The sequence below is a fragment of the Podarcis erhardii genome (genome assembly GCF_964252035.2).
Source record: "Podarcis erhardii genome assembly, chromosome: 4".
Classification (NCBI taxonomy): Eukaryota; Metazoa; Chordata; class Lepidosauria; order Squamata; family Lacertidae; genus Podarcis; species Podarcis erhardii.
This window is the reverse complement of record NC_138508.1, coordinates 80,846,533-80,874,523: the sequence shown is the minus strand read 5'-3', so window position 1 is coordinate 80,874,523 and position 27,991 is coordinate 80,846,533. Positions and strand designations below refer to the sequence as shown.

The window sequence follows — 27,991 nt, the reverse complement described above, 5'->3', positions numbered from 1 at the left end:
TAGCATGAGGTACTATTATTAGCTCAAATGAAACATACATTGAAGGGGCGGCTGACCTCCTCCCCCACCCATCTTCTTTGTACAGTATTTGTTTTACCACTTAGCTGATGTATATTTGCTTTGGACAACTGTCCACCCACTTTCAAAATAGTTTGTTCCCTTCCCCACCCCATGTAAGTGAACCATCTCTGTTCTCTCATGTCCAAGTATGTCTCGTACATGCTTTGCAAAGTGACTTTTACACAGCTCGTTATGCATGCTTACTGGCAGCAAATAAACAAAGGTGGAGAAACATCATTCTGTGCAAAAACATGCGTACTGTGTGAGCTCAATGCAGCGGCTCATTTCTGCAAAGGAATAAAAAATGGGTTTAGATGGGGGGGGGAGGCGGAGTAGTCGTTATACAGAACACTTTTTACTGCCTGTATTATGGGCACGAATTATACATTTCCCCCATGGGAATGGCGGGAAGAGTGACGCAAAAGCGGAAGCCGTGAGGTCCCCGAGGGCGGCTCAACGGCCGGTCTCGCGCTGCAGCTTCCCGCGCTCTCAAGGCCCCGGGCGGAGGAAGGCGTGAAGGGAATCCCGAAGGCGCGAAAACCTCGCGCATGCGCGGGCCTTCCGCCTGCGACAGCCCAGTAGGCCGGCCGAAGCGAGCGAGCGAGCGTGCGGCAGAGCGGCGATGGGATGTGGGAGGGAGCTCGTTCGCCGCCCCGCGTGTGCCTATGTGGGGCACGTTACAGCCCCGTGACGTCAGCGCGCAGCGTCACGCCGGGAGGGACGCACGAAAGTGTAAGTTTCAATTTTTTTCCCTCCCCCTTGCCTTCCTTCTGTGCCAACCGCCAAAAAGCCAAGAATCGCGGGACCGCCGGCGGAGGGGGGGAGGGCGAGCGGAGGCAGCGGCGAGCCCCGTTCCTCCCCATCCGCCCCATTCCGTGCAAGGAGCGCGAACAGGTGTGAGAAGGGGGTCAAACCTGCGGGTCGGCGCCGGGGAACCTCCAAGCTTTGGGGGTGGGGGGGGGAGGAGGCAGCAAAGCGAGGCAGGAAGGAGAGCGCGGCTTGGCTGGGTGAGCTTTGGCAGGGGCAGGGAATGATGGCGCTTTCGCGAGGAGGAGGAGGAGGAGCAGGAGGGGTTGTTGCCTGCAACCCGATCCCGTGCATGTTTACCCGAAAGTAAGCGGGGGGGGGCTTGCTTCCAAGTAATCAGCAATTGTGCATCGGATCGCAGCTCTGCACCCCGATCCCTAACCCAAGTACGGTAGAAGAAGAAAGAGCGGCTAATTTTAAGTGGCGATTTACTCCCAGGTAAAAGCTTTGTTTAGGATTGCGGCCGATCCATTATTATTATTATCATTATTATTATTATTATTATGCACGTCTGCTTTTCTATCCAGTAAGCATGCAAAAGTCTCGGTGGAGCTTGCTTCCAACTAAGCCTGCACACGGCTGCAGCCTTAAGGGATGGCTGAAATGTACTTGTGTTGGGTGGGGGGGGGAACGACACCCCCCCCCAAAAGTGTCCCTTCCTTTGCTTCAGGAAAACTTCACACTTTCTGGAAACTGTTGGAACCAAGGAAAGAAAAGAGGCTTGCAAAGCGAGGGGCTGGGGTGGAGAGGCGCTGGAAGGGGTGAAAAGACGTTGTGGGAAGGGGGGCAACTTCTTATTATCATTTCCCATGCACACTTATGTCGCTTCGTAATTGTTGGCAGAGTTCATTCTGGTGCAGTTGAACGAGTGTGTGTATGTTTGTTGGGGGGGGGGAGAGCAGAAAGGTGCCCCCCCTCAACCTTATCTCCCCACAAACACAGCTGCTTTGCCTTGCAAGGAGGAGGAGGAGGAAGCCTAGAGGTGATGGTGTTGCTCCTCGGCTGCTTCTCCCCACCCCCGAGGGGGTTTTGAGGAGGGCCGTGCATTGCACATGTGCAGTTGGCATCTCTCTCCCTCTCTCTCTTTCCGTGCAAGAGCGGCGCTGTGGGTGGGGGATTGCTCGGGAGTGTGTTGTGGGGGATGGAGTTGGCTCCCTGCTTCTCCTCCTCTAGTTCCTCAGGTACCGTCGGCGCCTTGGGCAGGGGAGTGGGTTGCAGGGACCGAGAAGGAAGACAGGTGGGAGACGAAGAGGAGGAGGAGGAGGAGGCAGCGGCGGTGGGAAGCGCTTAGGCGGGACGGTTTAAGGCGAGGATCCTCTTCCTCCTTCTTCCCCGGTCTCTTCCCTCCCCCCTTCCCCGGGGCGGGCGGGCGGGCGGGCGAGGAGGAGGGTCTGCTGAGGGTGAGGTTGGTGCCTGGGTGGCCCCCCGTCTCTTCCCTCCAGCCTCCGACTCCCCGGGCTCTGGTCGGGCTTCTGAGGCCCTGGAGAGGGGGCGGGAAGGTGCAGGAGGCGGGGGCTGGCGGGAGTTGTTCTGTGGAGCGCAGATGCTGCTTCGCCTGGTTTTCACAGGGACTCTCAGGACCAGTTTCCTCCCCCCGCCCCCCCCCCAAGCAGCATGTAAATTTCCAGGGCCTGCTTGCATGTTCGCATGGAGAAGCAGTGTGTGTTTTGTTCAGCGTTGGGGGGGGGGGAGTGTAGTAGGGGGTTGGGCCCCTGAGGCCTAGCAACTGTTCTGCAGTTCTCCTGGGTCAGGAGCAAAGCCCCCCACCCCGCTCCCCCTTCTTCTTGGAAGGGGGTTGCGTGCAGATTTATGCAGGAGGCATATTTATGCTTTTCAGTCATCCAGTGCATAGCTGGACAGGGTGCAACTCCCCACCCCCACCCCTGTGATCCTGTCAGTTCAGGCCATCTTGCCTTTATATTCTCAGAAGATCAGGGGCCAAACGCTTTGGAGACGGAGCTGCTCTTAATTTATGAAGGCTTTAAGTTGGGTCTTTCAGACTGTAACTTACTTTTACAACCCCGTGCTGAAAGTCAAGAAAATGTAGCCATCTCAATTTTAAAATGTGTTTCCCTGCAATAACCCAAGTTCTTCTCTTTTAATTTATCGTTTTTAGAATACAGTGCTACTGTTCCTGTACCTGTGGCAATCAAGCAAGTAAAGAACTGATTTCTTGGGTTAAGTAACATGGCAAAAGATGTAAGTATATTTGTAAGTAATGGTCCTACAGATAATGTTTTTGTTTATTGTATTTGTATCCCACCTTTTTTTCTCCAAGGAGCTCAAGGTGATGTATATGGTAATCCCCACAACTACCCGGTGAGGTGGGTTAGCTGAGAGGCAGTGACTGGCCCAAGCTAACACTGGCATTAATAAATATAGGAATTCACTGTTACCCTATGTATTCATGTAGCTGCATCTACACAGCAAATAAGCAGGTGTTTATCCAGCTGCATTGACTCCATCCTGTGCCGCATAATGGCAGTGCAGCATATCAGTAAGAGCATATCACAAATATGTGTGGCTACATCCCCATCATTTAGGCTAAGGTGCTTTTAGCATAGTGTCATAGAGATGACAAGTCATCATCTCTTCTAATGATGAGTAGTGTTGAATCTGGTATATTGTAGTGGTGGTATATATGCTCATAGTAGCAGCATCCTATACTGCTGTACTAGGGTAGCATGAAACACTTAGCAGAATTCCATAAGTCACTATGTTGTGTTCTCACTTTATTCCAAACTAGGGAAGGCCAGTTACATGTTTGTGGATCAGAATCAGTTTTATTTGAGTCAGCAGCCCCCAAATAATTATGAAGGTATAATTTTTTTTTGCCCACCATTTCACATGTGAATAAACTAGGGAAGGCTTCTGCCTTTCAGGATGTTTATTGCTAGCCCACTGGCTCCTAGTATAGCTCCAATAATAGCTTAACACTTGCTTTGCTTTCTTAAAAGCAATATAAGTAGAAGGTTTACACTAAAAAGTTATAGGCTTGAGGATCTGTAATAAGCTGTTTGTCCGTCATATGATTTTGTGTGATGCTGACTTTGATCATCTATGGCATGAATGAAAAAAACCTTTTTAGTGTTGTCTTTTTAAGTATGATGCAGTGAATTCTTACTGCTTTTGTTAGTACTCTACTTTCCATTATATTGCCTGGCTGAAATAGAAGGTACACCTTTATCCTTCTATTAATCTAGCCCTCTTCTAGCAGAACCACACCTTCAGCATTGAAAAGCATATGACAGTTTGGTTGTTTCTTTGTGCCCTATTCTTAAAAAAATAGAGTTGTTGAATTTCCTATTAAGGTATTTATCATAGACTCAGATCGTGACTTAAAATTGAAATTGCAAAAAACTAGCTACTGGAATCTATAATTTCCTCCCGTTGTTGTAATTGTCCTGCAAACTAGAACAGTCAGTTCAGTTTCATCAATGAGCATAAGTTTAATCAGTATGGGTAATCCCATTGATTTAGAACAGGCTTCCACAACTTATAACGCATCAAGCTAAACAATTCATCAACCATGTATTGTAGGCTGGTGTGTACTTAACAAACCCTGTTTTACAATATCACTCGGATATCACAAGCAGACAGAGGGCTGTGCTTAGTTTGGCAGGTCCCAAATTCTGCAGTTAATTTAAATTGGGCAATTAAAAGTGCAAAGAAAAAACACAGAAAAATAATTGTTTTAAATCAAGTTTCCCATTTTGAATTTTTTCACCTGAACAACTATGCATGCTAACTAGTTAACGACAACAAAACATGTTGTTTGGCAACTAAATTGAGCCATCATAAATGCTATAAGTAAAATGGAGAGCTTTTGTGGTCTTGCAGCCCATATCCACTGCAAAAATAATGTGGGATTAGAGACAAGTAACAGATCTTTGTTTGGATCTCTGTAGAGATACAGAAACACCAAGGAAGGTCACTTACAGTCATGGGAAAAAGAAAGTGACCTTCTTTGAATTCTGTGGTTTTACATATCAGGACATAATAGCAATCATTTGTTTCTTAGCAGGTCTTAAAATTAGGTAAATACAACTTCAAATGAATAAAAGTACATGACGTATTACACCGTGTTATGATTTATTTAACAGAAATAAAGTCAAAATGGAAAAGCCATATGTGAAAAACTGAGTACACCTTATGATTCAATAGCTTGTAGAACCACCATTAGCAGCAATAACATTAAGTAATTGTTTTCTGTAGGACTTTATCCATCTGTCACATCATTGTAGAGGAATTTTGACCCAGTCTTCTTTACAACGTTGCTTCAGTTCATTGAGGTTTGCTGGCATTTGTTTATGCATAGCTCTCTTAAGGTCCCACACAGCATTTCAGTTGGGTTGAGGTCTGGATTTTGACTGGGCCATTGCAACACCTTGTTTCTGTTCTTTTTCAGTCATTCTGTTGTAGATTTGCTGGTGTGTTTGGGATCCTTGTCCTGTTGCATGTCCCAGTTTCAGCCAAGCTTCAGCTGTTGGGCAGATGGCCACACATTTGACTGTAGAATACTTTGGTATACTCATGGCCAACTCAATGACTGCAAGGTTCCCAGGTCCTGTGGCTGCATAATAAGCCCAAATCATCACCCTTCCACCACCGTGCTTGACAGTTGGTATGAGGTGCTTGTGCTGATATGCTGTGTTTGATTTTTGCTAAATATGCTGGTCATTATGGCCAAACATCTCCACTTTGGTCTCATCTGTCCAAAGACCATGGTTCCAGAAGTCTTGTGGTTTGTTCAGATGCAACTTTGCAAACCAAAATCATCCTGCCATGTTCTTTTTAGAGAGACGAGGCTTTCATCTGGAAATGCTTCCAAACAATACTTGTTTAGTTTTTTTCTATGGGTACCGTCATGAATTTTAAAATTTAACATGCTAACTGAGGTCTTTAGAGCCTGAGATGTAACTCTTGGGTTTTTTGCAATTTCTTTGAGTGTTGCACGGTCTGACCTTGGGGTGAATTTGCTGGGTCGTCCACTCCTGGGAAGATTGGAAACGGTCTTGAATGTTTTCCACTTTTGAATAACCTTTTCCGCTGTAGAACATTAGTTGGAGATGGCCTTGGAACCCTTCCAGTTTTATGGGCAGTAGCACTTGCTTCTCTAAGAGTGTTGTCTTTCCTCCTTGGCATTGTGTTAAAACACACCTGAATTCTCCAGACTGGCAAGCTACTAAAACTTTGGCTTTTATGGAGGTGGGCACACTTGCTGATGATCAATTAAGCAAGGGTATTTGATTAGCAGCCCCTGTCTGCTACTTATCCTCTTAATTCCCATGGATCAGTAAGGGTGTATTTAGTTTTTCACATATAATTTCTCCATCTTGAATACAAGATCACCTATATGGACTCTGGATCATCCTGATGAGATGCAAGATGGCATTTCTAGAATACTATGTGTGAAAACTTGCTGCTTCCTGGATCCAGTAGGCATCAACAACAATAAATTCAGTATATTGCTTTTATGATACTTAAAACTAAGAAGTTTTATTTTCCTCTGTGGTTCTAACTAATTCTATTTGATAAACTGTTGTGATTGAGTTTAAGAGGTAAGTGTGGACTTAACACTTTTGTTTTAAATTCAGATTTCCTTTATAAACATACACAATTACAAAGTCACTTATAATGCAATTTCCTCCTGCCATGTTTAGGGCCTCAGGATATTACATGTCCTTGCAAATGCAGAGAAATATGAGGCTTGTTTTTCTTTTGAAAGTACACTGCAAATTCTAAAATGTATTGCTGATAATCCGTGTTCAACCTAAGCTTTGTTTTTAGAATTACAGTCCCATTTGGTTTTTGAACGTTTTGGAAGTCGAACGGACTTCCGGAACGGATTCTGTTCAACTTCCAAGGTACGACTGTAGTGACGCTGCGGGACTCAGCCCTATGGTAATTATACCATGGGGTCCTGCAGGGATCTGTGCTATTTAAGATCTACATGAAGCTGTTGGGAGCCATTATCAGGGGACTTGAGGTGATGTATCATCAGTACACTGATTGTACCTTGCCTCATCTCTTACATCTAATGGAATCGGGAGCTGAAGGGATAGATGCGGGCCAGTAAGCTGAAACTGAATCTAGAGAAGACAGGGGCCCTATGGATTGGTTTCTGGGTCCAGAAATTACGATTGGAATGCAGTTGCACTCCCCCTAAAGGAGCAATTGTGTGATCCAGGGGCACTCCTAAATTTTACCTTATTGTTGGAGACTCAGATCACCAGATACGCCCAATTCCCTAGCTGTTGCCATTCCAGGATAAGGATAGTTGGAATTTTGATGACTCTACATTGGGCCTCCTTTGGAGGTTGCAGCTGTTGCCTGGGTGCTGTCAAGTTTAGGTGCCTCAAGCATATTGAACCAGCCCTGAGGCAACTTCACCGGCTGGCTATTTGTCAAGGTGTTGAGTTTAATATATGAAGCTCAAATGGCTTGGGGCCCACCTACCTGAAATAGCACCTTTCCAGGATCATCCTGCCTCTGAATTGAGATCTGCGGGAGATTCCTTATTGGTTGTGCCATCAGTGACAGAAGTAGGTTTAGTTGATCCAGAGCAGGGCCTTCTTGGAAGTAGCACCTTGACTTCAGAGCTGTATCTGAATCAGGCCAGATCCCACTCTCATTTGGTTTTAGTGGCAGGTTAAGACATTTTAGTTCTGCCAGGCCTTTGTGTTGTTTCCAGGCAATTTTTGTTTCGGATGAAGTGTATTTTAACGGCTTTTTATTCAGTGATGTATGCCATATGATGTTGTGGCCCAACCTTTGTCCTTCAAGTAGAGGGCATGGAATAAATGCCCACAAATGAAATACACAATATTTGATACACAATATTTCACTTTACCCATACGTTTATTTTAAGTGAATTTGCAATATGTTAATCTTGTAAGCAGGAGTTCCGTATCCTCTGAGAAAGCAGTACCTTGCACAGTTTATAGTTTCTTGCTTTTGTACATGTATGTTTCGTGTAGTCAGGGTCCAAAGAGCTGCACAAGTAATCAGTGTGCAGTAGGAGTCTTTGCACTTCTATTCTTTGAGTAATATTAGCGCACATCCTTTGCAGCATGGCAGATTCCTTTGAAACTGAGGGCACTTTCCTAAGTAGGTTGTGTGTGGCATTGGTTGGTGGCTGTTTAAAGAAAGAACATCCCAAGTCCTATGACATACTTAAAATAGCTTTTGAATGGTTGCTGCTATGACTGATGGGAGCAGAACTGACATTGCTATATGTCTCTGGAGATAGAGAAGGGGGTAAAGGTGCCAGTCAGATTGACAAAGAGGCAGTGTAATTAAAGGAAGTATGTCAAAGTGGGCAACGGACTGAAGGAAACTGAAAAAAATAATTTCTGATGGATCTGTGATGAAAGGGAAAGCCAATGAGATTGTAGGGTTGAGGCACAGCCTCAGCAAGGCCCAGGAACAGAATAAACGATGCACTATTGGCAGGAAGGAATTTGGTGGAGGCAGTAATCCAGGAAGTCAAGGGGGGTCAATTTGCTACCTCTACAGCCTAAACTTTGCTAGCACTATTGTACTTTGAGTTTCGTAAAAGAGGACTCAATTTTAAGGTAGCAAAGAGTGGCAAGTTGTGGGGGCAGTCTGAGGACACTGAGATCCAGCGCCGAGGGCCTTCTGGCGGTTCCCTCATTGCAAGAAGTGAGGTTATAGGGAACCAGACAGAGGGCCTTCTCGGTAGTGGCGCCTTCCCTGTGGAACACCCTCCCTTCAGATGTGAAGGAAATAAGTAGCTATCTTATCTTTAAAAGACATCTGAAGGCAGCCCTGTTTAGGGAAGTTTTTAATATTTAATGCTGTATTGTTTTTAACACTCGATTGGAAGCCACCCAGAGTGCCTGGGGAAACTCATCCAGATGGGTGGGGTATAAATAAAAAATTATGATTATGATTATGATTTATTATTTAGTTCAAATCAATATGTTAACTACCGTATTTTTCCATGTATAACACGCCCCCTATTTTGGGCGACTCCAAATTAAGAAAATGGGGGGGGGGGATTTCCAAGAGTTGTTAAGGTTTTCCTGGGGAGGATGGCCCAGAGTTGTTAAGCTTTTTTCGTACACGTCGCTGAAGACCCGCAGCTGCCAATCAGCTGCCCTATTGCCACAGCAGCAGCCAATCACCATCAACCCTTGCCGCAGAGAATCTCCCGCTTGCTGCTGCAACAAATCAGCCAACCCCCCTCTGCACTACCTGTGTATAAGACGAGCCCCAATTTTAAACCTAATTTTTTGGTAAAAAAAATCCTCGTCTTGTACACAGAAAAATACAGTAATTAAATACATCATTTATAGAGTTATAGAGTTATTATTGTTGGCAATTCTTTGTTGCTCAGCCAGGCTATAGAGTTCAACTGTGTGCTGTTATATAACTATGCCTTGTTCTACCCTGAAGTAAAAGGGCTTTTTGAAATGTTGCAAGTTCTCTAGTGCAAAGAGATTGTCCTCTCTCAGAGAGGGCTGCATACTCTGCTTATGCTGCTTATATTATCGAGTTATAAAGTAACAATTGAAACTAAATAATTACGAGAATCATTGGAAACAAAATAATTTAAAATCATGGCTAGCCATTATGTCCAAACTGGGAAACATGGTTTGTTTCCTTCAAATCATGATCAGTATGTCAAGAACAAACCTTGACTTAAGAGTGTCATTTGAGGGAGTGGAACAAGCCACAATCCCCAGTTCTGATGCAGCGTTAAGTTGTTGCTTCCTCTCACTGGCGAGGAAGAGCAAAGTGAGAGTAATCCGCATATTCATGTTAAAATCTTACTCCTAGCTTACTATGGGGTGTGAATGCAGTCACTGTGCAGAGAAGACTTGAGTTAAATGTAAGGGACATAATGTATATTGGCATATGTGTTTTAGTATCCCCATAGCAGTGCATGTATCTGTGGCCAATAATGTGTAATACTTAACAAAAAGCATAGACTCTTTCTGTATGTAGCATGTAGCTTAACTGAATTTACCATTAAAGTATATAGAATTTCAAGCAATGTGGGTTGGGTTATCACTCAAACATTTTTTTGTTGTTGCTTTCTACATCTAGCTCCAAGCAAAGCACGGCAAATAGCATTTTTTTGCAATAGGAAAATAGATGTATTCAGTAAATGTCTGTGGAGTAATTTGTTTGTTTGTTTGTTTATGCAGCTTCTAGAGTATTATGTTCCATATCCAACTGGTATATCAGACTTCTGAGGGAATTCAGCTGGTTTCCTGATTTTGATAGAAAATATTTGTACACATCAAGTCTTTTCTTAAAATTACATCAAAGCATTCTTTTTTTATTCCAGTTAATTAGCCTTTCTGAAAGGAAGGTTATACCAATGTTAAGAAATTTGGGAGGTGGGATTTATACATTGAAGATATGGCATTCTGGATTTGGGCGCTGTTCAGTCATACCTGCTTGAGGAGAAGGGCAAGTTAGAAGACACTGCATGAAAGATGTGAATGCAACTAACTGCTCAAGTTTTCCTGCTGGAGCAAGTGCAACTTTTAGCCTAAAAATGATGCGGTGGGAGAGGGGCTTTGTCTTACAGCAGGAGGGGTAAATTCAGATTTCCATAGAAGTGTTTTACATGCCTAATTGGTCATGTTTAAGATACTTGGTTCATTATCTGTTGTTGCATTTTGTGGAGTTCAACATATATTGCTACAAAGGACTTCTAACCCCCAGTTCTATTTCCCTCAGTCTCAATCATTGCAGATAATTTATTTGTGTTGAGGGAATTTCATTTCATTTATTATATTTCCATGCCACTTTTCACTCACATGAGATAAAAAAAAAATAAAATTTTAGATTTAAACTTAGTTTTGATCATGCAACAATTGTACAAAATATTAAGAAAATTGGATGACATGAGGTAAAAAAGTTGGATCACTTGATAAGGATGACCCACTGGTAAATGATAATATTCAGCTAGTCTGTAGTATTGCATTCTTGAGTTACCGGTAGGTGATTGAGCACTCAGTGCCAATGTTCTTCGTTGAGCTGGATTCTCCAGATTCATTTCAATCTAAATTTGCTTGTTGAATGGAGATAACTTTCTCTGCCCTAGTGTACCTGGAACTGGAAGTGGGGATGTATGTCCCTGAAGTGTCTCTAGTCCAGGGATAGGCAACCTCACGCCTGGGGGCCGGATGCGGCCCAATCGCCTTCTCAATCCGGCCTGTGGACGGTCCAGGAATCAGCGTGTTTTTACATGAGTAGAATGTGTCCTTTTATTTAAAATGCATCTCTGGGTTATTTGTGGGGCCTGCCTGGTGTTTTTACATGAGTAGAATGTGTGCTTTTATTTAAAATGCATCTCTGGGTTATTTGTGGGGCATAGGAATTCGTTCATTCCCCCCCCCCCATATAGTCCGGCCCACCACATGGTCTGAGGGACGGTGTCCTGGCCCATGGCTGAAAAAGGTTGCTGACCCCTGCGAGTCTAGTCTTTCCTGGAGATTGTAGTTCCAGAAGGTGGTGCTGGGGATGGGGCTGACTCCTTTTGGACATTTTGACCGTAGTGTCCTTCAAGGTTCTGTCTTGTACCACATGCTGTTTAACAGCTACATGAAATTACTAAGAATGCTCGGGGTTGCGAAGTTTAGTCCCATTAATATGCTGATTAAACCTGGCTCTCTCTCCTTTCCATGTAAATCCAAGAGAGCTGTTCCAAGTTTTGATTGGTGCCAAGCATCAGTAACCAAAGTGAAATACCTTCTTAGTTCTTTTGCATGCCTAAAAATGGTAGAACTTCTCATTTACTAAGCCATTAAATTTCTTATTTTAGTGGCTTTCTATCCTTTAATCTCAAGGGACGCGGGTGGCGCTGTGGGTAAAGCCTCAGTGCCTAGGACTTGCTGATCATAAGGTCGGCGGTTCGAATCCCCGTGGCGGGGTGAGCTCCCGTCGTTCGGTCCCAGCTCCTGCCCACCTAGCAGTTCGAAAGCACCCTTAAGTGCAAATAGATAAATAGGTACCACTTTATAGCGGGAAGGTAAACGGCGTTTCCGTGTGCTGCGCTGGCTCGCCAGATGCAGCTTAGTCACGCTGGCCACGTGACCCGGAAGTGTCTCCGGGCAGCGCTGGCTCCCGGCCTCTTGAGTGAGATGAGCGCGCAACCCTAGAGTCGGACATGACTGGCCCGTATGGGCAGAGGTACCTTTACCTTTTTTTATCCTTTAATCTGGGCTCCATCTTTGCCGTTAACGTGTTGACTTATTCCAAATGGTATTGTTAACTAAATCATTTTATTCCGTTTCTAGTTGCCATAAGGAGCTTTGATTTTTTTTTAAATCTCCAATGCTAATTTAAAAAGTGTGGAAATTGTTGCCCTAGGGAACCACAATAAAAGTCTCACCTTTGAAAAATGATGGGTTTTGGGGGGGGAGTAAGGTAAGAAAATACAAAAAGTTGATAAAAATTTATTCCCTTGTGCTTACAGTACTTTAAATTTTTGTTCTGCTTGTAAACGTGCTAAGGGTTGAATATGTAGAGCTTTATAATGCAGGCTGCTGGCTTATTTTAAAGATATGCTTCTCTTTATTATACCTACATTTTGTTTGATTCAGTCCTAAGAGTTCACAGCAGTCCTCTCTTGGAGAAATAATTCCCTAGTTGCTTTGCTCATGTGCTAGTCAACAAGAAGCAAAATTGGTGAGTTGGCTGGCAGTGCACTCTAGGGTACAGGGTAGGCCTATAAAGAGCTAGTAAACAACTGTGTGTACTTCAGATTTCCAGTGCACCTGCTGTGAAGTTCTGGTGATGGCAGTCAAACCCTGGTCTGACCTCCAGGCTGAATTCCTATGAGGTCTTATGGCAACTGTATTCCTTGTGAAATGCAGCTTTGATGACATTTTAAAACGTTTTGCTTTCCTAAGTTGAAAAAGAAACGTTGAGCTAAAACTCCAAAACTCACTTTAGAACCAGAGGGAGGCATTTGAAAGGAAAATGTATGTGATAGTTTAACTCCTTTGGTGTAGGAACCCCATGACCCTGGTAAAGAGGACAAATGTCAACCATGTATTGATCAGAGCAGTCTACATAGTTGCTTGCTTCTGCGGTGGGTGTGTAATGGGTCGGAATATTGCATATTTTGTTCTTACTAAGAGCTGGGTTACACAATTGCCAGCTGATAAGTCTGTATGCGTAATGGGGCATTGGGAATGTGTATGTGCCTATGTGCAAGTTCCCCAACTCCTTAGGACAAAACAAGGTGTGGCCTGAACCAAGGGGGAAGGCTAATGGGTATTTTGTGTATAGCTATATGCACATAGGTAGACCTGGAACAGAGTGCTATGATAAGCCTGCACAGTAAACATCACAGATCTGGTGCTTGCCAGGACCACAAAAAAATCCAAGGCACAGACCGTCATGGATCTTAATTATTTTTTATAGAGAGTGATAACAATACCACCAACAAATCACAGAATGCATTTGTGGACACAAAGGCAACCTATAACTTGATGATGGATTTGGATGGTCCCTCGCAAAACCTATTGGGACCTGGAAATGTAATTTGTTTACAAAGTACTTTACATCTAAATAAAATGTGTCTTCTCTCATAGGCTGGTCTAATTGAAGCTAATGGAGAATTAAAGGTTTTTATAGACCAAAATCTTAGTCCTGGAAAAGGTAAGAAACTCTTGTTGTCATTGGCCTTTGTATTTAATGAAGTAAGACTTCTGTGTGTGTAGTAAGGCTGGCTTCAAGTTTGAGGAGTCCTGGGCAAAGAAACCTCGGGGTGGGGGAGGGGTCCCATTCCTCTTATCTGAAGACCCTGGTGGGCTCAACAGGGCTGCAATGGCTGTTTTCCTAGCCACACTTGACACCTGGGCCTAGTCTTTCTCACAGTGACCCAGATCTATTAGTACTTTGTAAACTTCTTTAAAATTTTGCAGTTGAAAGGCAGCGTGTACAAATTTTAGTCAGTAAATATATCCTAGGCATGTAATGCTACCTGCACAATGGTGTTTGTTGTAGAAGAAAGTGTGCATATTGACCGTTCAGTCTTTCTTATAGGTTTTCACTGAATTTTTGAAAGAAATGCTTTATACAAAAACAATACATTAAACAACAACAATTTTTAAAAAGTGCACATGATCAGTGGCAGCCAATACTGTCATCAACCATTGCCATGAATTTGCGTAGGGAGTCCATGTGCCCAATAATTTCCCACTTTCCCCTTGTGGAAAAGGCATCTTCTCATAGGCGGTGGCTGGTATCTTTGGTCCATTGTATGATTAGGGAGAGGATCTCTCCTTCCATTATTGGATTATTATGTGTTTAGCTATCATGAGTGTCCACAGCAGCCAGTCACATTGTTCCTCACTCAGATTCCAGAGTGGTATGTAGTTCATCAGCAACATCTTTGAATCCCATGGATACGTCTAAGGCCTTATTTATGCAGCTGTTTATCTTTGACCCAAAGGGTGCAACTTTTGAGCAGGACCATGTTGTGTGACATAGAGTTGCTTGAGGGGAGCCACAGCGGCAGCCTATATCTGTTTCATAGTTGTTTATGAAAGAGACATTGTGTTGCTCAGTACTCTCTGAAAGTGAGGCTTTGGAATCTTAAGTCTTCAGTTGAAGTGACCGAAGGGGATAGCACCTGCTCAAAAATCCAGATGTGCCATAGGCCTATAAAAAGGTTCTGACCCCTGCTGTAACAAATAAAGCTTCAATTCATTTACTAATGTGTTTGTATCCTAGATTTTTAATAAAATTATTTTTATGGGACAGGGCATCCAAATGTGAGTAAGAATACATTTGAGACTGATACAGTTATTTCTCAGCAGAACCATTCCACTTTCGTTCCGAGCATAATTCAAAGTGTTGGGGCTGACTTTTAAAGCCCTAAAATGCTTCGCCCCAGTATACCTGAAGGAGCATCTCCACCCCCATCGTTCTGCCCGGACGCTGAGGTCCAGCGCCGAGGGCCTTCTGGCGGTTCCCTCATTGCGAGAAGCAAATTTACAATGAACCAGGCAGAGGGCCTTCTCAGTAGTGTTGCCCTCCCTCTGGAACGCCCTCCCTTCATATGTCAAGGAGATAAAAGAATTACACAACTTTTAGAAGACACCTGAAGGCAGCCCTGTATCGGGAGGTTTTTAATGTTTGATGTTTTTATTATGTTTTTAGATATGCTGTAAGCTGCCCAGAGTGGCCGGGGAAACCCAGCCAGATGGGCGGGGGTAATAATAATAATAACAACAACAACAACAACAACAACAACAACTATTACTTTAGTTTCCTAAATCAACTTATTGACTTATACCACAAACATTTTATCATGATTTGGTTGCGACTGCAATTTTCTAATTCTCAAAATAGGCGTATAATGCCATCTGCACAAAAGAAAGACAATCAACTAGGCTATACCGGTGTCTCATAAAGATCACACTTTTAAAAAGTTGCACACTAGGATAGTTAATGTTAAAAATCTCTTCCAATCTCAGATGCTACTTGCCAGAAACTGATTGGTATTTTCTTATTTCCTTTAGTCATCAAATCCCTCCTGAATTATTTCAGACAACACTGTATTTAACTACTTAGAAGGGTGGGTGGGTAATTGGCTGTATATACACCATCCTAATATTCTGTAGCTATTCAAGTGAATAGAATACTTTTTCACTTTACTTTCTACCATTCTAAAATGTGACTTCTATAAAATATTTTGTACCACAGGGTGGCAGCATTTATACAGAAATGCATATACGCATTGCTCATATAGAACTTTTAAAAACTTCTGTCTTCATGAGTGGCTGACAAGATTTATCCAGAACCTTGGTAGGGAACCTATGACCCTCCAGTTGGCATGGTTAATGGTCAAAGATGATGGGAGTTCAGTCAGTAGATTTTATGGTTTATAGCTAATGGCAATCACAATACAGTATGAGCACAGATCACACAACTACAAAATGAAAGACATTACTAAAGGATGATGGGAGTTGAAGTTCAGAAATATCATGAAGGCCATAGATTCTCCAGCCTGATTTAGAAGTTAATCTTCAAGCAAAGCAGATGTTTCTGGTAGTAGTTTAAGTCAGTATGTCAGATAAATTATAGTGAGGGATTCTAATCTTGGCACGTTGATTTCTCTGTCTTCAGAGAATTAAATCAAGCTATTACGTTTGAGCTCAATGGTTTATCTCGAGGACTTCATCCTAACATTTGCTCAAGTAAAGAATGTCTCCCGCTCTCACATATTTAAAAGCATTTTAACTTGGACGTGTGCAACAGAATTAGGTTAAATATTAGACTGACTTCTTTAGTTTGCCTAGTCAGATGCTAATTGTGTTGCCAGTTATTTGTTACCATTTTGTAACTTTTCAATTTGTGTATTTTAGGTGTTGTTTCATTAGTAGCCGTTCACCCTTCCGCAGTAAATACACTTGGAAAACAACTCCTACCGAAAACATTTGGACAATCTAATGTCAACATTGCACAACAAATGGTAAGAGGCCTGTAGGGAAACCTACTGATTCATTTGTGATATGTAACTTGTAGATTTTGAGGTGCCACATTAATCCTTTGCTGGGGTCAGCCTCAACATTGGAACACATTCTGAGAAAACATGCATAAGATTGTTCTACGTCTAAACTGTGACTAAACTGTGACCCTACAGATGTTGGTGTGCTGCAGCTTTTACCAGCTTCTGCTAATGCACCCAGTGATGAGGGATGGTGGGAGTTTTAGTTTGGAAACATCTAAAGCGCCGCCTCTGTTGTACATTAGAAATTTTTGAGATCTACATAGGAACCATGGGGTCCACTTAACTTGGCAGCTTTCAGTGGAGAAGAGCACTATTAGATGAGGTTCTTTCAGAAGCATGCCTACATAATATAAGTTAGAGTTTGAGTCCAACTTAAGAGTTTCCTGGTTGGGCAAAATACCCACTAAAAATGTAAATTGTGGTTTTACTTTTTAAAATGTATCTAGTATAAAATTACGGCTTCCATACTAAGGAAGATAATATAATTACAGTGTTACCTCGGTTTTTGAACGTCTCAGAAGTCGAACACTGAAAACCTGGAAGTAAATGCTTCTGTTTTTGAATGCGCCTTGGAAGTCGAACGGCTTCTGCTGAGTTTTTTTCCAGTTTTCTCCACTGAATTTGCAGACCGCCCTTTGCGCCTCGGTTTTCAAACATTTCAGAACGGATTCTGTTCAAAATCCGAGGTACCACTGTAATCTGAATAGGAGTGGCATTAACTGACATTTTGTATTAACTGTAGGTTATTGGTACACCTCAGAGACCTTCAGCCCCCAATACTATTCTGGTATCAAGTCCACATACACCCAACACACACTTCGTACCGCAGAACCAGACTGCAGATTCTTCGCCTTGGTCTGCTGGGTGAGTAAAATTTAGTTAGGTTACAACATATTCACAGGAAAATGTTACAACATATTCACAGGAAAACACATGCCTCAAAAGCTTTATTCTTGGTAACTAAAGTTGGGCCTCATATCCAGCTAGTTAGCTAATAGCTGAAAAATATTGGGCCGAATCCAGTGATATCCCTGGAGGCTTATGTTAGCAGAATCAGGGAAGGAGATAAGTGTTTGCCAGTTTCCCTGACAGCTCCCCATGTGATCCAGATACTTGGAGGACCCTTCAGAACACCATGGGAGGTGATGCAAGGAGCTACAGGGGAGGGGGGAGGTCAGTGACAATCACCTCACTCCCTGTCCTGCCAGCAGAAGCCTCCCCTGGACCAAAGCCCTTTCCATCCACTCAAGGACATAATTGCATTCAGTTCTCTTAAACTTGTAGTTCGTTTCTTTCTCATGTAAAGGTTGGTATCTGAAGGTAGATAAGGGTGTGTATTTCTATAGAGTTTCCTTTGAATAACATTATAAGCAAACTCAAAATGTTCCGAGTAATAGGAGTGTATGCCTATTGTCATAATAGGCCTTCTCTGTAGTGGCACCCTCCCAGTGGAACACACTCAGATGTCAAGAAAATAACAACTACAGTCATACTTCATGTTGCGTTTGCTTCATGATATGTTTTTTAAGGTTGCGTCCCACAGCGACCCGGAAGTACCGGAAAGGGTTACTTCCGGGTTTCGCTGCATGCGCAGACGCAGCGACATGCGCAGACACGGGTTGTATTCTGCTCATGTTGTGAACAGGACTCTGGAACAGATCCTGTTAGCAACCAGAAGTACCACTGTATCTGACTTTTAGAAGACATCTGAAGGCAGCCCTGTTTAGGGAAGTTTTTTAGGATTGATGTTTTTATTATGTTTTTAGATATGTTGTAAGCCACCCAGAGTGGCTGGGGAAACCCAGCCAGATAGGCAGGGTATTAATAATAATAATAGTAATAATAATATCCTCATATTTTAACTGTGTGTGTCTAGGTCAGACGTGGGTGTCCAAACCAACAAGTTACGTTCATTAAAACAGTTTCTTCAGTGCTATTGCATTTCTTTAAAAATACTGTTTTGAGGCGTTCTGCTACTGTTTTTGGCTGTTTTTGTATATATTTTATATATGGACGTTTTACGATGGACTTTATTTGTAATGCCCAATAAAGGTTTGGCAAAGTAAATATGAGTTCTGCTTCTATGCAGACAAATTCCTAAAGGCAGTGGGCCAACACTGCCACCATTAGAACATATTTTATCATTGATGAAGCCTTCTTTTGCACAAGGTTTAATGAAACAAGTGATTTGAGGTATCGGTTCTCTTAAAAAAAAAGAAACCCACCCTAAAGTCGTCTCATTGGTTTTGGGGATTCGTGTGTGTGTGTGTGTGTGTGTGTGTAACTCATTGTATCTGTATTTATAGGAAGCGCAACAAAAAGGGTGAGAAGAATGGCAAGGGTTTGCGGCACTTCTCTATGAAAGTTTGTGAGAAGGTTCAGAGGAAAGGAACGACCTCATACAATGAAGTAGCAGATGAGTTAGTTGCAGAGTTTAGTACCGCAGATGCACACATCTCACCAAATGAATCGGTAAATATATTCATGTTCTGAATTTAGTAGAGACAAACCCTTTTCCTGCATGCTACAAATTACCTACATGCAGACACAGCCCCTTTCCTTTTGCTTTCTCTCTTAGGGATCATCCCAGTGTGTCTATTGTGTGTTATGAAAAATTCAAGTTCTTGTTTTCAAGATTAGAAATGCTACTCTGTTAACCGACAAAGTTGCGATATTACCTCAGCCGTTCCATGACTGGATAAAATCTTTAAAATAGTTTAATCAGAGATATTTTAATACTCTTAATTCAACAGCAGGCTTATGATCAGAAGAATATTAGACGACGTGTCTATGATGCCTTAAATGTCCTTATGGCCATGAACATTATTTCCAAGGAGAAGAAAGAAATAAAATGGATTGGCCTACCTACTAATTCAGCTCAGGAATGTCAGAATTTAGAGGTAAAATGCGGTGGACATTTCTCATTTGCAGCATTTCTTTAATCTTGTTTTCTGATTACTCGGGATGAACAGATTCCCTCACTTCCGTTCCAAGATGGCGGCATGCCTTCGGTTCCACACAGGGTTTCATTCTGGTTGGAGACCCAGATTTTGGAGTGGTGGAATAATTCATTCTGCTCATCTGGCTTTCAAAATCATAACTTTCTTTAATTGAGAATGATTGTGCATTTGCAAAATTTCATAAGTAAAAAATAAATCTTCAGGGTAAGAACCTCCCAAGTGCTGGCGGAAGACAGAGGGAGTAGACAGTTGACACTTCCTCCCAAGTTCTGGAAATATTCCAGAACACTGTAACTAATAATGAAAATTTGAGTTCCACTTTAGGAAATATTTACAGTGAAGTAGAGCCTTAGAATCTAATAGGGTCAGATTCCATAAGCACCTCTGTTTAATACCCCTTCATTCTATGAATGACTTCACTATAAGAAACAGATACATTTTTGGTTGAATTATTTTGATTGTCTTTTAAATAATCTCTGAACAGGCTTATGTATCATTTGATGGTAGTTAGCTCTGGGTGTTCAAGATTTTCTTGTATGCAGAGAGAGGGTTTATGGTTGTTGCCACACTGTCGTTGTTGTTTAAGAACAACAAATGATGTTTGGAATTCATTTCAGCAGATATGAAATCTTGGATTTAAAAAAAAATCTAAAACAGCCGATTCTCATGCCGTCTTGTGAACTGCTTTGGAATCTTGCCTATGTTTCAAATGTATATATTACTTGAGACAGGGTGCTGCTTTTTCAGAACCAAGTACAAAGCCCCCTTAGATTCACAGAATGAACTTCTTGGTTCCTTGGATTTTAGGCCACATACAGAGCATTATGTAGCTATGGTACTTCTCAAATTCACCCAGCTCCTCTCTAAAACTAACAAAGTTTCTTTTCTTAAGGTGGAGCGACAGAGAAGACTTGAAAGAATAAAGCAAAAACAGTCACAACTACAAGAGCTAATACTTCAGGTATTTTTGGAACTGTTGTTTGCCTTGCCAAATCACTTTATATTTATTTATCAGTTGTCTAATGTGTTAAGATGAGCCGATTTCCCCCTGAAGCACTTACTTTATCCCACATAAGTAAATGACATGACTGGGAATAAGAGGATAATGGGCTAAGTCAACTAAGCAGGTGGGCTAGCAGAAGCCAGGGCAAGGGCTTCTGCTACTGGAAAGGTGCTCCCCGCCCCTTATCTGCCTCAGATCAGCTCTGGAGGGTGGAGAGAACTCCCCAGAACAGTGCATGGGGATTGGAGAGGGGAGATTTTTCCGTCTGGCAAGGCGAAATGATTTCCTCCCACTGGTTTTAATTCACTTTAGCAATAAGGCATTACACAATTTTCGTTCTTGATTATTGCAGGCACCTATATGCAACTTCATCTGATTCTGTTCTATATGTTTTGTGTCTCCTGTTTTTATTTTAGGCCTGCCCTAAAAGATAGAGTAGAATTAAATAGTGGAATAAAAATAATAATTACGGTAACTGGAACAACTTCAGGGGTGTTTATTAGACAGTATTCTTTGCATTTTTCTGGGGTTTCAAGAACAGCAGCTTTTTTACTTCCGGAAAGTACTTCCTCTTGGTAACCAGGCAGTATATGCATATATGAAATGGCACTGAGGGAATAGGCTTTTCTTCAGCTTCCTGGTCAGCCCTACATGATTAGGCAGATTTTTCTCTTCTCTAACCCCCCACTGTCTTTCCTCATCTTATTTTACTTCTATTTTACGGATGATCTTATGTTTAAAAAGTTTGTGCAGAGTTTATTCACTTTGTAGAAGTTAGATTTTTTCCCATGTTCTGGACTCTGTTTTGGAGCTGGAGGAAAACCTTCCACTTTGGGGGTGTGTGTGTGTGTGTGTGTGTGTGTGTAGACTTAAACACATACCACCTAGTAACCAAAAAGGAGGCATTTCTCAAAACTTTAGAGTGCCTAATCCAGAAATGCTTGGTTATAGATACTATTGTTACTTGTTTAATTATTCTTAAATATTCTTATTTAAGAATTAATGCCAAACACGCCTTCACAATTGTTTTCCTATTCTTAAAGAAAATGAAGTTGTTTATATTTAAATCCCTTAACAGCAAATTGCCTTCAAGAATCTTGTTCAGCGAAATCGTCAAGCAGAACAGCAAGCAAACAGACCACCAGCTTCTAATTCTGTCATTCATTTGCCATTTATCATTGTGAACACCAGCAAGAAGACTGTGATTGACTGCAGTATTTCTAATGACAAGTAGGTCGCTAGTAGGGAAACGAGTGTTTTCTTCTGTCGTTGCGAATACACTGGCTGCATTTGCATGAAAAATTATAATAAGCGATTGGCTCGTGCTTTGCTCCTCCCTCTAGTAAGCATGGGAGCAACAAACCATGGTACTTGTCTTAGCATTATATATGAACTGGGGAACATGGTTTGTTTTGCTCAAACCAATGTCCGGTAAGCAAAGAAGAAATCTTGCCCTTCATGTTGTGGTTTATTTGAAGCAAAACAAACCAGGACCCCCAATTTGATCATAACACAGTAAGCCAGGGAGCATAGTTTCATTGCTCATGTTCTTGCAAGGGGAGAGCAAAGCTGCAACCCGCTGCACATGTTCATGGAGCTAGCTTGAAATTTATGCAGGAAAATGGACTAATCTCTTAAATACTGACAAAGTTGGGGTTGCAAATTCTGGTTTTATTATTTTATATTTATAGACCACCTAATTGCCTAAGTGGTTTCGAAGTGGCTTACAAGTATAAAAACCAATAGAAAAAATACAAACGCACGTAATGAAAATCCACACTAAAACAGTTCACTCAAAATGTTAAAATAAAAACTCGCAATTAAAAATGTACAATAAAGTAAGCCCATTAAAGCAGCACAGAGGTTAAAACAGGAGGTTCAGTTTAGGAGATTAGGCGGGGCGGGGTGGGGGGAATTCTTCTAGACAGGTATGTCTTCAAGAGCCAGGGGAACACTGTTGAAACTTCTTGTATTTAAGCAGGTGGAACATTCTACCACATTGGTGCTACTAGTGAAAAAGCTGGCCTCAACATTCTATAACCTGATGAGATTATAGCTGATTCTGTGAGCTGCACTCCTCAACACTGATTTCTGTAGAGCTCCACAAAAGACCTCTGCCAGTGAGACTGGACAGTGTTGGTCTTGATGGGGCCAATTATCTTACTAATATATGAAATATTGAAATATTTGAGACTACTGCTTGCTAAAAGACAGTGTTGGAATTGTATAACAGCATCAAAATGTGCTGTATCTTTTAAAAGTTGCGTATTAGTAGAAGGTACACTTTGGAAGAAAATTTTATAACCCTACATGCATAGCTTTTTGACCAGTTTCTACCCACTTTCTGTAGGTTTGAATACCTATTTAATTTTGACAATGCATTTGAAATACACGATGATATAGAAGTGTTAAAGCGCATGGGAATGGCTTTTGGGCTAGAATCTGGAAGTTGCTCAGCAGAGGACCTAAAAAATGCAAGGAGCTTGGTTCCTAAAGCTCTTGAACCATATGTGACAGGTAAGGTTCTGTGAAAGATTTCCTTATATTTAAAACGTGTGTGGATAAGAAACCAAACTGCCATTGGAACTTGACACAACTGCAATATGCAGCGCTATAGGATACAAATAGTTTGCAAAGCCTTTTATCAGTACAGTTGCCTAAATAAGCATTTTCTTAGTGAAAAGTTCTTAAGAACTTCCCTGCCCCCAAATGATGGAAATAAAAGTTCTAATAACTTCAGTAACTTTATCAAATCATTGTGGAGTTACCTTCACCAACATAGAGGTGGATTATCAAGCAGTTGATTGTGAAATGTTAGGTGCCAGGCCAATCCTAGAAATCATTGCAGAAAGGAGAACTGTTTGTAAAGTGCTATGGGACGCGGGTGGCGCTGTGGGTTAAACCACAGAGCCTAGGACTTGCCAATCAGAAGGTCGGCTGTTCAAATCCCCACGACGGGGTGAGCTCCCGTTGCTCAGTCCCTGCTCCTGCCAACCTAGCAGTTCGAAAGCACATGAAAGTGCAAGTAGATAAATAGGTACTGCTCTGGCGGGAAGGTAAACAGCGTTTCCGTGTGCTGCTTTGGTTTGCCAGAAGCGGCTTAGTCATGCTGGCCACATGACCCGGAAGCTGTATGCCGCCTCCCTCGGCCAATAAAGCAAGATGAGCGCCGCAACCCCAGAGTCGGTCACGACTGGACCTAATGGTCAGGGGTACCTTTACCTTTACTATGGTGCTATCCTCAGTTGGTATCAAAAAGGACTGCAGAACATCAGAATTAACAAAGCTGTCCTTGAAATAATTGTTAACTGGATTGGAGTGCATTCTAGGAGATCTCTGGCAGCCACAACACTATATGGCTCTTTCATTCTCCACTGCTGGCCACCATTGATCATGCAGAACGAAAAACAATGGTTGGCTTGATAAATATGTACTTGTCAGCTACTAGAGCAAATTTGAACCAAGTCTGATTTTGTTTTAGCACGTTTTTCCATACTTGTAAGTGTAGCAGTTACGAATGATCAATATTTTCATAGTAAAAGGAAGCTGTCATATTCATCTTTGCCTCTGCTGTTCCATAGAATTGGTTTTATTTACTAAAATACAGTGGGGTGATTTAATGAGACGCTTAGTTTTTTATGCCATGGAATCCCTTTAGAGAATTAGGCTTTGTACACCCAAACTTATTTTCCTCCCATTTTTCTTCTGCTTTGTATGCACTTTAGAGATTATTCAGTGCTCCTATATTTTAGTGGGAACTTTAATGGGCCGTGTAACTTCTTTTTTTTTCTTTTTAAGCTGCTTTATTTTATTTATTTTTTGTGATGGGCACTTTGTACAAAATTTCACTGCATGTAAAAAAATATTTGGATTAGATTTGTGTTTAGTACAGAATCAATGCTGCAGAATTCATAATGCTTTCTTCCTTTACAGAAATGGCTCAGGGATCAATAAGCAGTGTGTATGTCTCATCCTCATCAGGTTCAGCTTCAAATGGGACAAGATTTTCAAACAGGTTAGATGGGATTTCTCTTTAAATACTGATAAACCTGGCAAATGGCAAGCACCTTCATTTTTAGAAACACCCCCCCCCCCTTGATTTTAATGCAGAACAAAACTGTATTACATACGGGGATATAGGGAAAAACAAAAAGAAACCATAGGGATGAAAGGTGGCAGAAATCACATATATTAACAATTCCCATATCACATAACGAAATAAAAGTTAACTCAAAAGTCCAGATTTCCTGGGAAACTGGTGTAAGTTGTTGTAAGTGATGTTCACTTGTATACAAAATAAAATCCCGCTCAACTGGATAGAAGGTATCCGATGTAGCTGTGCTTTGCAAAGTTCAAAGATGGCATGTAACTTCTTCCAAAACGGCAATATTCCAATTTCTGTATGGTGGGCAAGCGTGCAGTAGCCCAGGCATAGGCAGACTCGGCCCTCCAGATGTTTTGAGACTACGATTCTCATCATCCCTGACCACTGGTCCTGTTAGTTAGGGATGATGGGAGTTGTTGTCCCAAAACATATGGAGGGCCAAGTTTGCCTATGCCTGCAGTAGCCAATAAAATATATAACGAAATCTTTCAATATAATCATCTTATTGTCATGCCCAAAAATAGGAGAGCAAGAAGAGGGTGTAATTAAATTGACTGCTTAGTTTCATTAAAAACCAGGGACCAAAAATGTATAGACCTACAAACGCTATCACCAGAGGTAGAAGTATGTTCCCCTAGCACCACAACTTTGTCAACGTGAGAGGCGTGTGACATTTGCCCTGCGGTCCTTATGCCACGTACGATACAGCTTAAAAGTGTGGTTTCCCTGATATGGACCAAAATCGACTTTACTGCCCAAATAGAGCATATTACTGTATTGGCCCGAACATAAGCCTCACCCGAATATAAGCTACACCTTTAAAATTCAAGGGGGGAAAAGAAAAAAAGACAATATCCAATATAAACCACTCCCTTAAAATTCCACAGGCACTCACACCCGTTCCGTTTTACCGTATGTCTGTTTCAGCTGCGATACCGTAAAAGCCATTTTTTTTAGGGTCGTGAATTTAAGCCACACTTTAACTTTTCATGGTTGGAATCGGGGGGGGGGGGGGGAGTGAGGCTTATATTCAGGCCAATACAGTACATTCCAAATATCACCACCTGTATTCTCCCCAATATCTCCCTCCCCAGAATTTTAAAACCAACTTAGAGCCTGCAGTGCAGGTTAATAATTGCTTATATGAAGCTGCAACCCAAGCTTTTAACATAGAGGAACAGGGTTTTTGTAAGAGGTCTAGTGACCTGTGCGCGGGTGCAGGTCGGTTGGATTTTGTTGTTAGTCAGATAAAATCTTATCAGCAGCTGCTGAGACTTCCTAAGGAAAGTGCTTCTTTCATCAAAGTGCAAATTTCACTTTTTGTTTTGCCAAATAGTTTCCCTACGGGGCCCAGGTGGCGCTGTGGGTTAAACCACAGAGCCTAGGGCTTGCCAATCAGGAGGTTGGCAGTTCGAATCCCTGCAACGGGGTGAGCTCCCATCGCTCGGTCCCTGCTCCTGCCCACCTAGCAGTTCGAAAGCACATCAAAGTGCAAGTAGATAAATAGGTACCGCTCCGGCAGGAAGGTAAACTGCATTTCCGTGCGCTGCTCTGGTTCGCCAGAAGTGGCTTAGTCATGCTGGCCACGTGACCGGAAACTGTACGCCGGCTCCCTCGGCCAATAAAGCAAGATGAGCGCTGCAACCCCAGAGTCGGCCACGACTGGACCTAATGGTCAGGGGGTCCCTTTACCTTTAATAGTTTCCCTAATAGGCATTTTGAAGGAGTTAAAGCCCAAAGGGTGATAATAGTGTAGAGCAGCCATAGGGAAGTGTTGAGAAGTTGGTCCCAATTCATACCCACAAAGGCTTTCTCTTTCCTTTTGCCACTGAATCCCAGAAGGCACAGCAGTTGATCCTGGCATCCTAGCCAAAGATACGAGCAAAGTCCCTGGGGTTCAGTAGCAACCTTGCATGACTTCAGTTCAAAAATATTTTTAGGCACATTCCTTTTCTCACCCTTCCTTCTGCATAGCTGTGTTGTAAAAACTTAATGCATTAATGGAAAACCAGTTAAAAGTATTGATCCTAATTTGCTTTTGTTTCAGTGACTACTCAAATGGAGGGGATGGAATGTTAGCTACAAGTTCCAACGGATCTCAATACAGCGGCTCTAGAGTAGAGACACCAGTGTCTTATGTTGGAGATGACGATGACGACGATGACGAGGACTTTAATGAAAATGACGATGACGACTGATATTTTTTGCGTGTAGACTTTTTTAAATGTTAAAATTCAGCAAGCTTCAGGAATAATTCTAGGAAGAGAATTGTCATAAAATTGCCCCATCAAGGAGATACTGGTAAGAGTCCTGAATTTAGAAAATGCTCCTCCAGTAAAGTAAAAAGAATTGTTTGTTTTATGTAGATTTTTTTACATGTGGTGAGGATGTGTGTGTTGATACCAGTGTGTTAATGCAGAACCTTTATTTACTCTTTGCTTAGAATTTTTAACTTGAAGGAAAATGCATTTTGCCCCTAAGTGTTGTTGCTAAGTTTGAAAATGTAGCCACATTTAATGGAAAATAAAATCTGTCCACCTGTCAAAAATGCATACACTGAATGGCATTTTATTTAGAGTGCATTTAGGTGACACTTCGTACTGAAGCATAGCAAACAAATGTTATATTTTGCTGATCATGCAGAGTCCAAAGAAACAAACAAAAGAGCCTCTTTTTAAATGTTAGTTTGCGGAAATTGTGTGAATTTATTTCCCTTTTAAAAATTATTCTGATCATTGTAATTCCATCAAATTTATATATTGTGTTTGCTGAATGTTAGGACATATGAAATACAATTTTTGGCAAATGTTTACTGCCAAGCTGGCACAGCTGTGTAAATGTCTTGAAGGTTTGGGATGAGTTTTGCTTATGATAAAAATTTGCCTGATTTCTTACAGGCAGATTTTGAAAACAATTTGTTATATAGTTGTTTACATACCTATAAGTCTATCATATAAAAGACATGTACTGAAACAAATGTTTATATTTGTTTCTTAAACATCTTCCAGTAATCTATTATAAAGTTGAAATTAAATATAGAGAATGTTTTATGTTTAACTCAAAATTTGTCAATCACTTTTAATACTTCATTTTTTTATAAAAGAAATTTCAGGGCAGGTGGTAGTCTTTTAAAATTTATTCACAAAGAATTAACTGCACAAATACTGTCAGCTGCCTGTTCTAAGACAGTAGTCTTTTTATTGAAACACAAATAAACTTTTCTGTAATATTTTATGGAATATAAGCAGTTTGTTTTACTTGTTTAATTGTGGCACTATTAGTTTTTATTAATAAAAAGCGCGTGGGCATTTTTAACAAGTTCTTTGTTTCTCTAATCAAGATTATTTTCACCTTCTGCTTTGTTGTGTTTTGACTTGTGATATAGTTCTTCAGTTTGGAAGAGTTTCAGAGCTCTTTAAATGGGTAAGTAGGTAGGTATTTATATCTCTACGTAAATTGTGAGAGACAGACTTTAACAGCACTGCATTCACAAGCAATTAATCCCTAGGATAATGCCTCCGATCATAGAAATGTATAAGTGAATAATT

The 27,991-nt window shown here is 41.7% G+C and overlaps 1 protein-coding gene across 6 annotated transcripts; it reads left to right on the top strand.

The window, feature by feature from the left end:
- The first annotated feature begins 550 nt into the window (after positions 1 to 550).
- TFDP1 (transcription factor Dp-1) lies at positions 551 to 27,761 on the top strand. 6 transcript variants are annotated; one of them, XM_081858227.1, is made up of 12 exons: positions 551 to 954; positions 2,984 to 3,066; positions 13,449 to 13,515; positions 16,230 to 16,336; positions 17,118 to 17,239; positions 18,682 to 18,847; positions 19,132 to 19,275; positions 20,228 to 20,296; positions 21,417 to 21,568; positions 22,689 to 22,855; positions 24,272 to 24,353; positions 26,491 to 27,761. In XM_081858227.1, the coding sequence occupies exons 2-12, from the start codon at positions 3,055 to 3,057 to the stop codon at positions 26,639 to 26,641; spliced, it is 1,239 nt and encodes a 412-aa protein (XP_081714353.1). In that variant the 5' UTR covers positions 551 to 954; positions 2,984 to 3,054; the 3' UTR covers positions 26,642 to 27,761. The 6 variants fall into 6 exon arrangements, with proteins under 6 accessions (XP_081714353.1, XP_081714350.1, XP_081714348.1 ...); XM_081858224.1 differs by having other exon boundaries at positions 555 to 792; positions 19,129 to 19,275; XM_081858222.1 differs by having other exon boundaries at positions 555 to 954; positions 19,129 to 19,275.
- The last annotated feature ends 230 nt before the right edge of the window (positions 27,762 to 27,991 follow it).

Coding starts and splice junctions, on each gene's coding strand:
- TFDP1 (XM_081858224.1), top strand. Junction 18,848..19,128: donor ACATCTCACCAAATGAATCG/GTAAATATATTC, acceptor TTAATTCAACAG/CAGGCTTATGATCAGAAGAA. Junction 19,276..20,227: donor AGGAATGTCAGAATTTAGAG/GTAAAATGCGGT, acceptor TCTTTTCTTAAG/GTGGAGCGACAGAGAAGACT.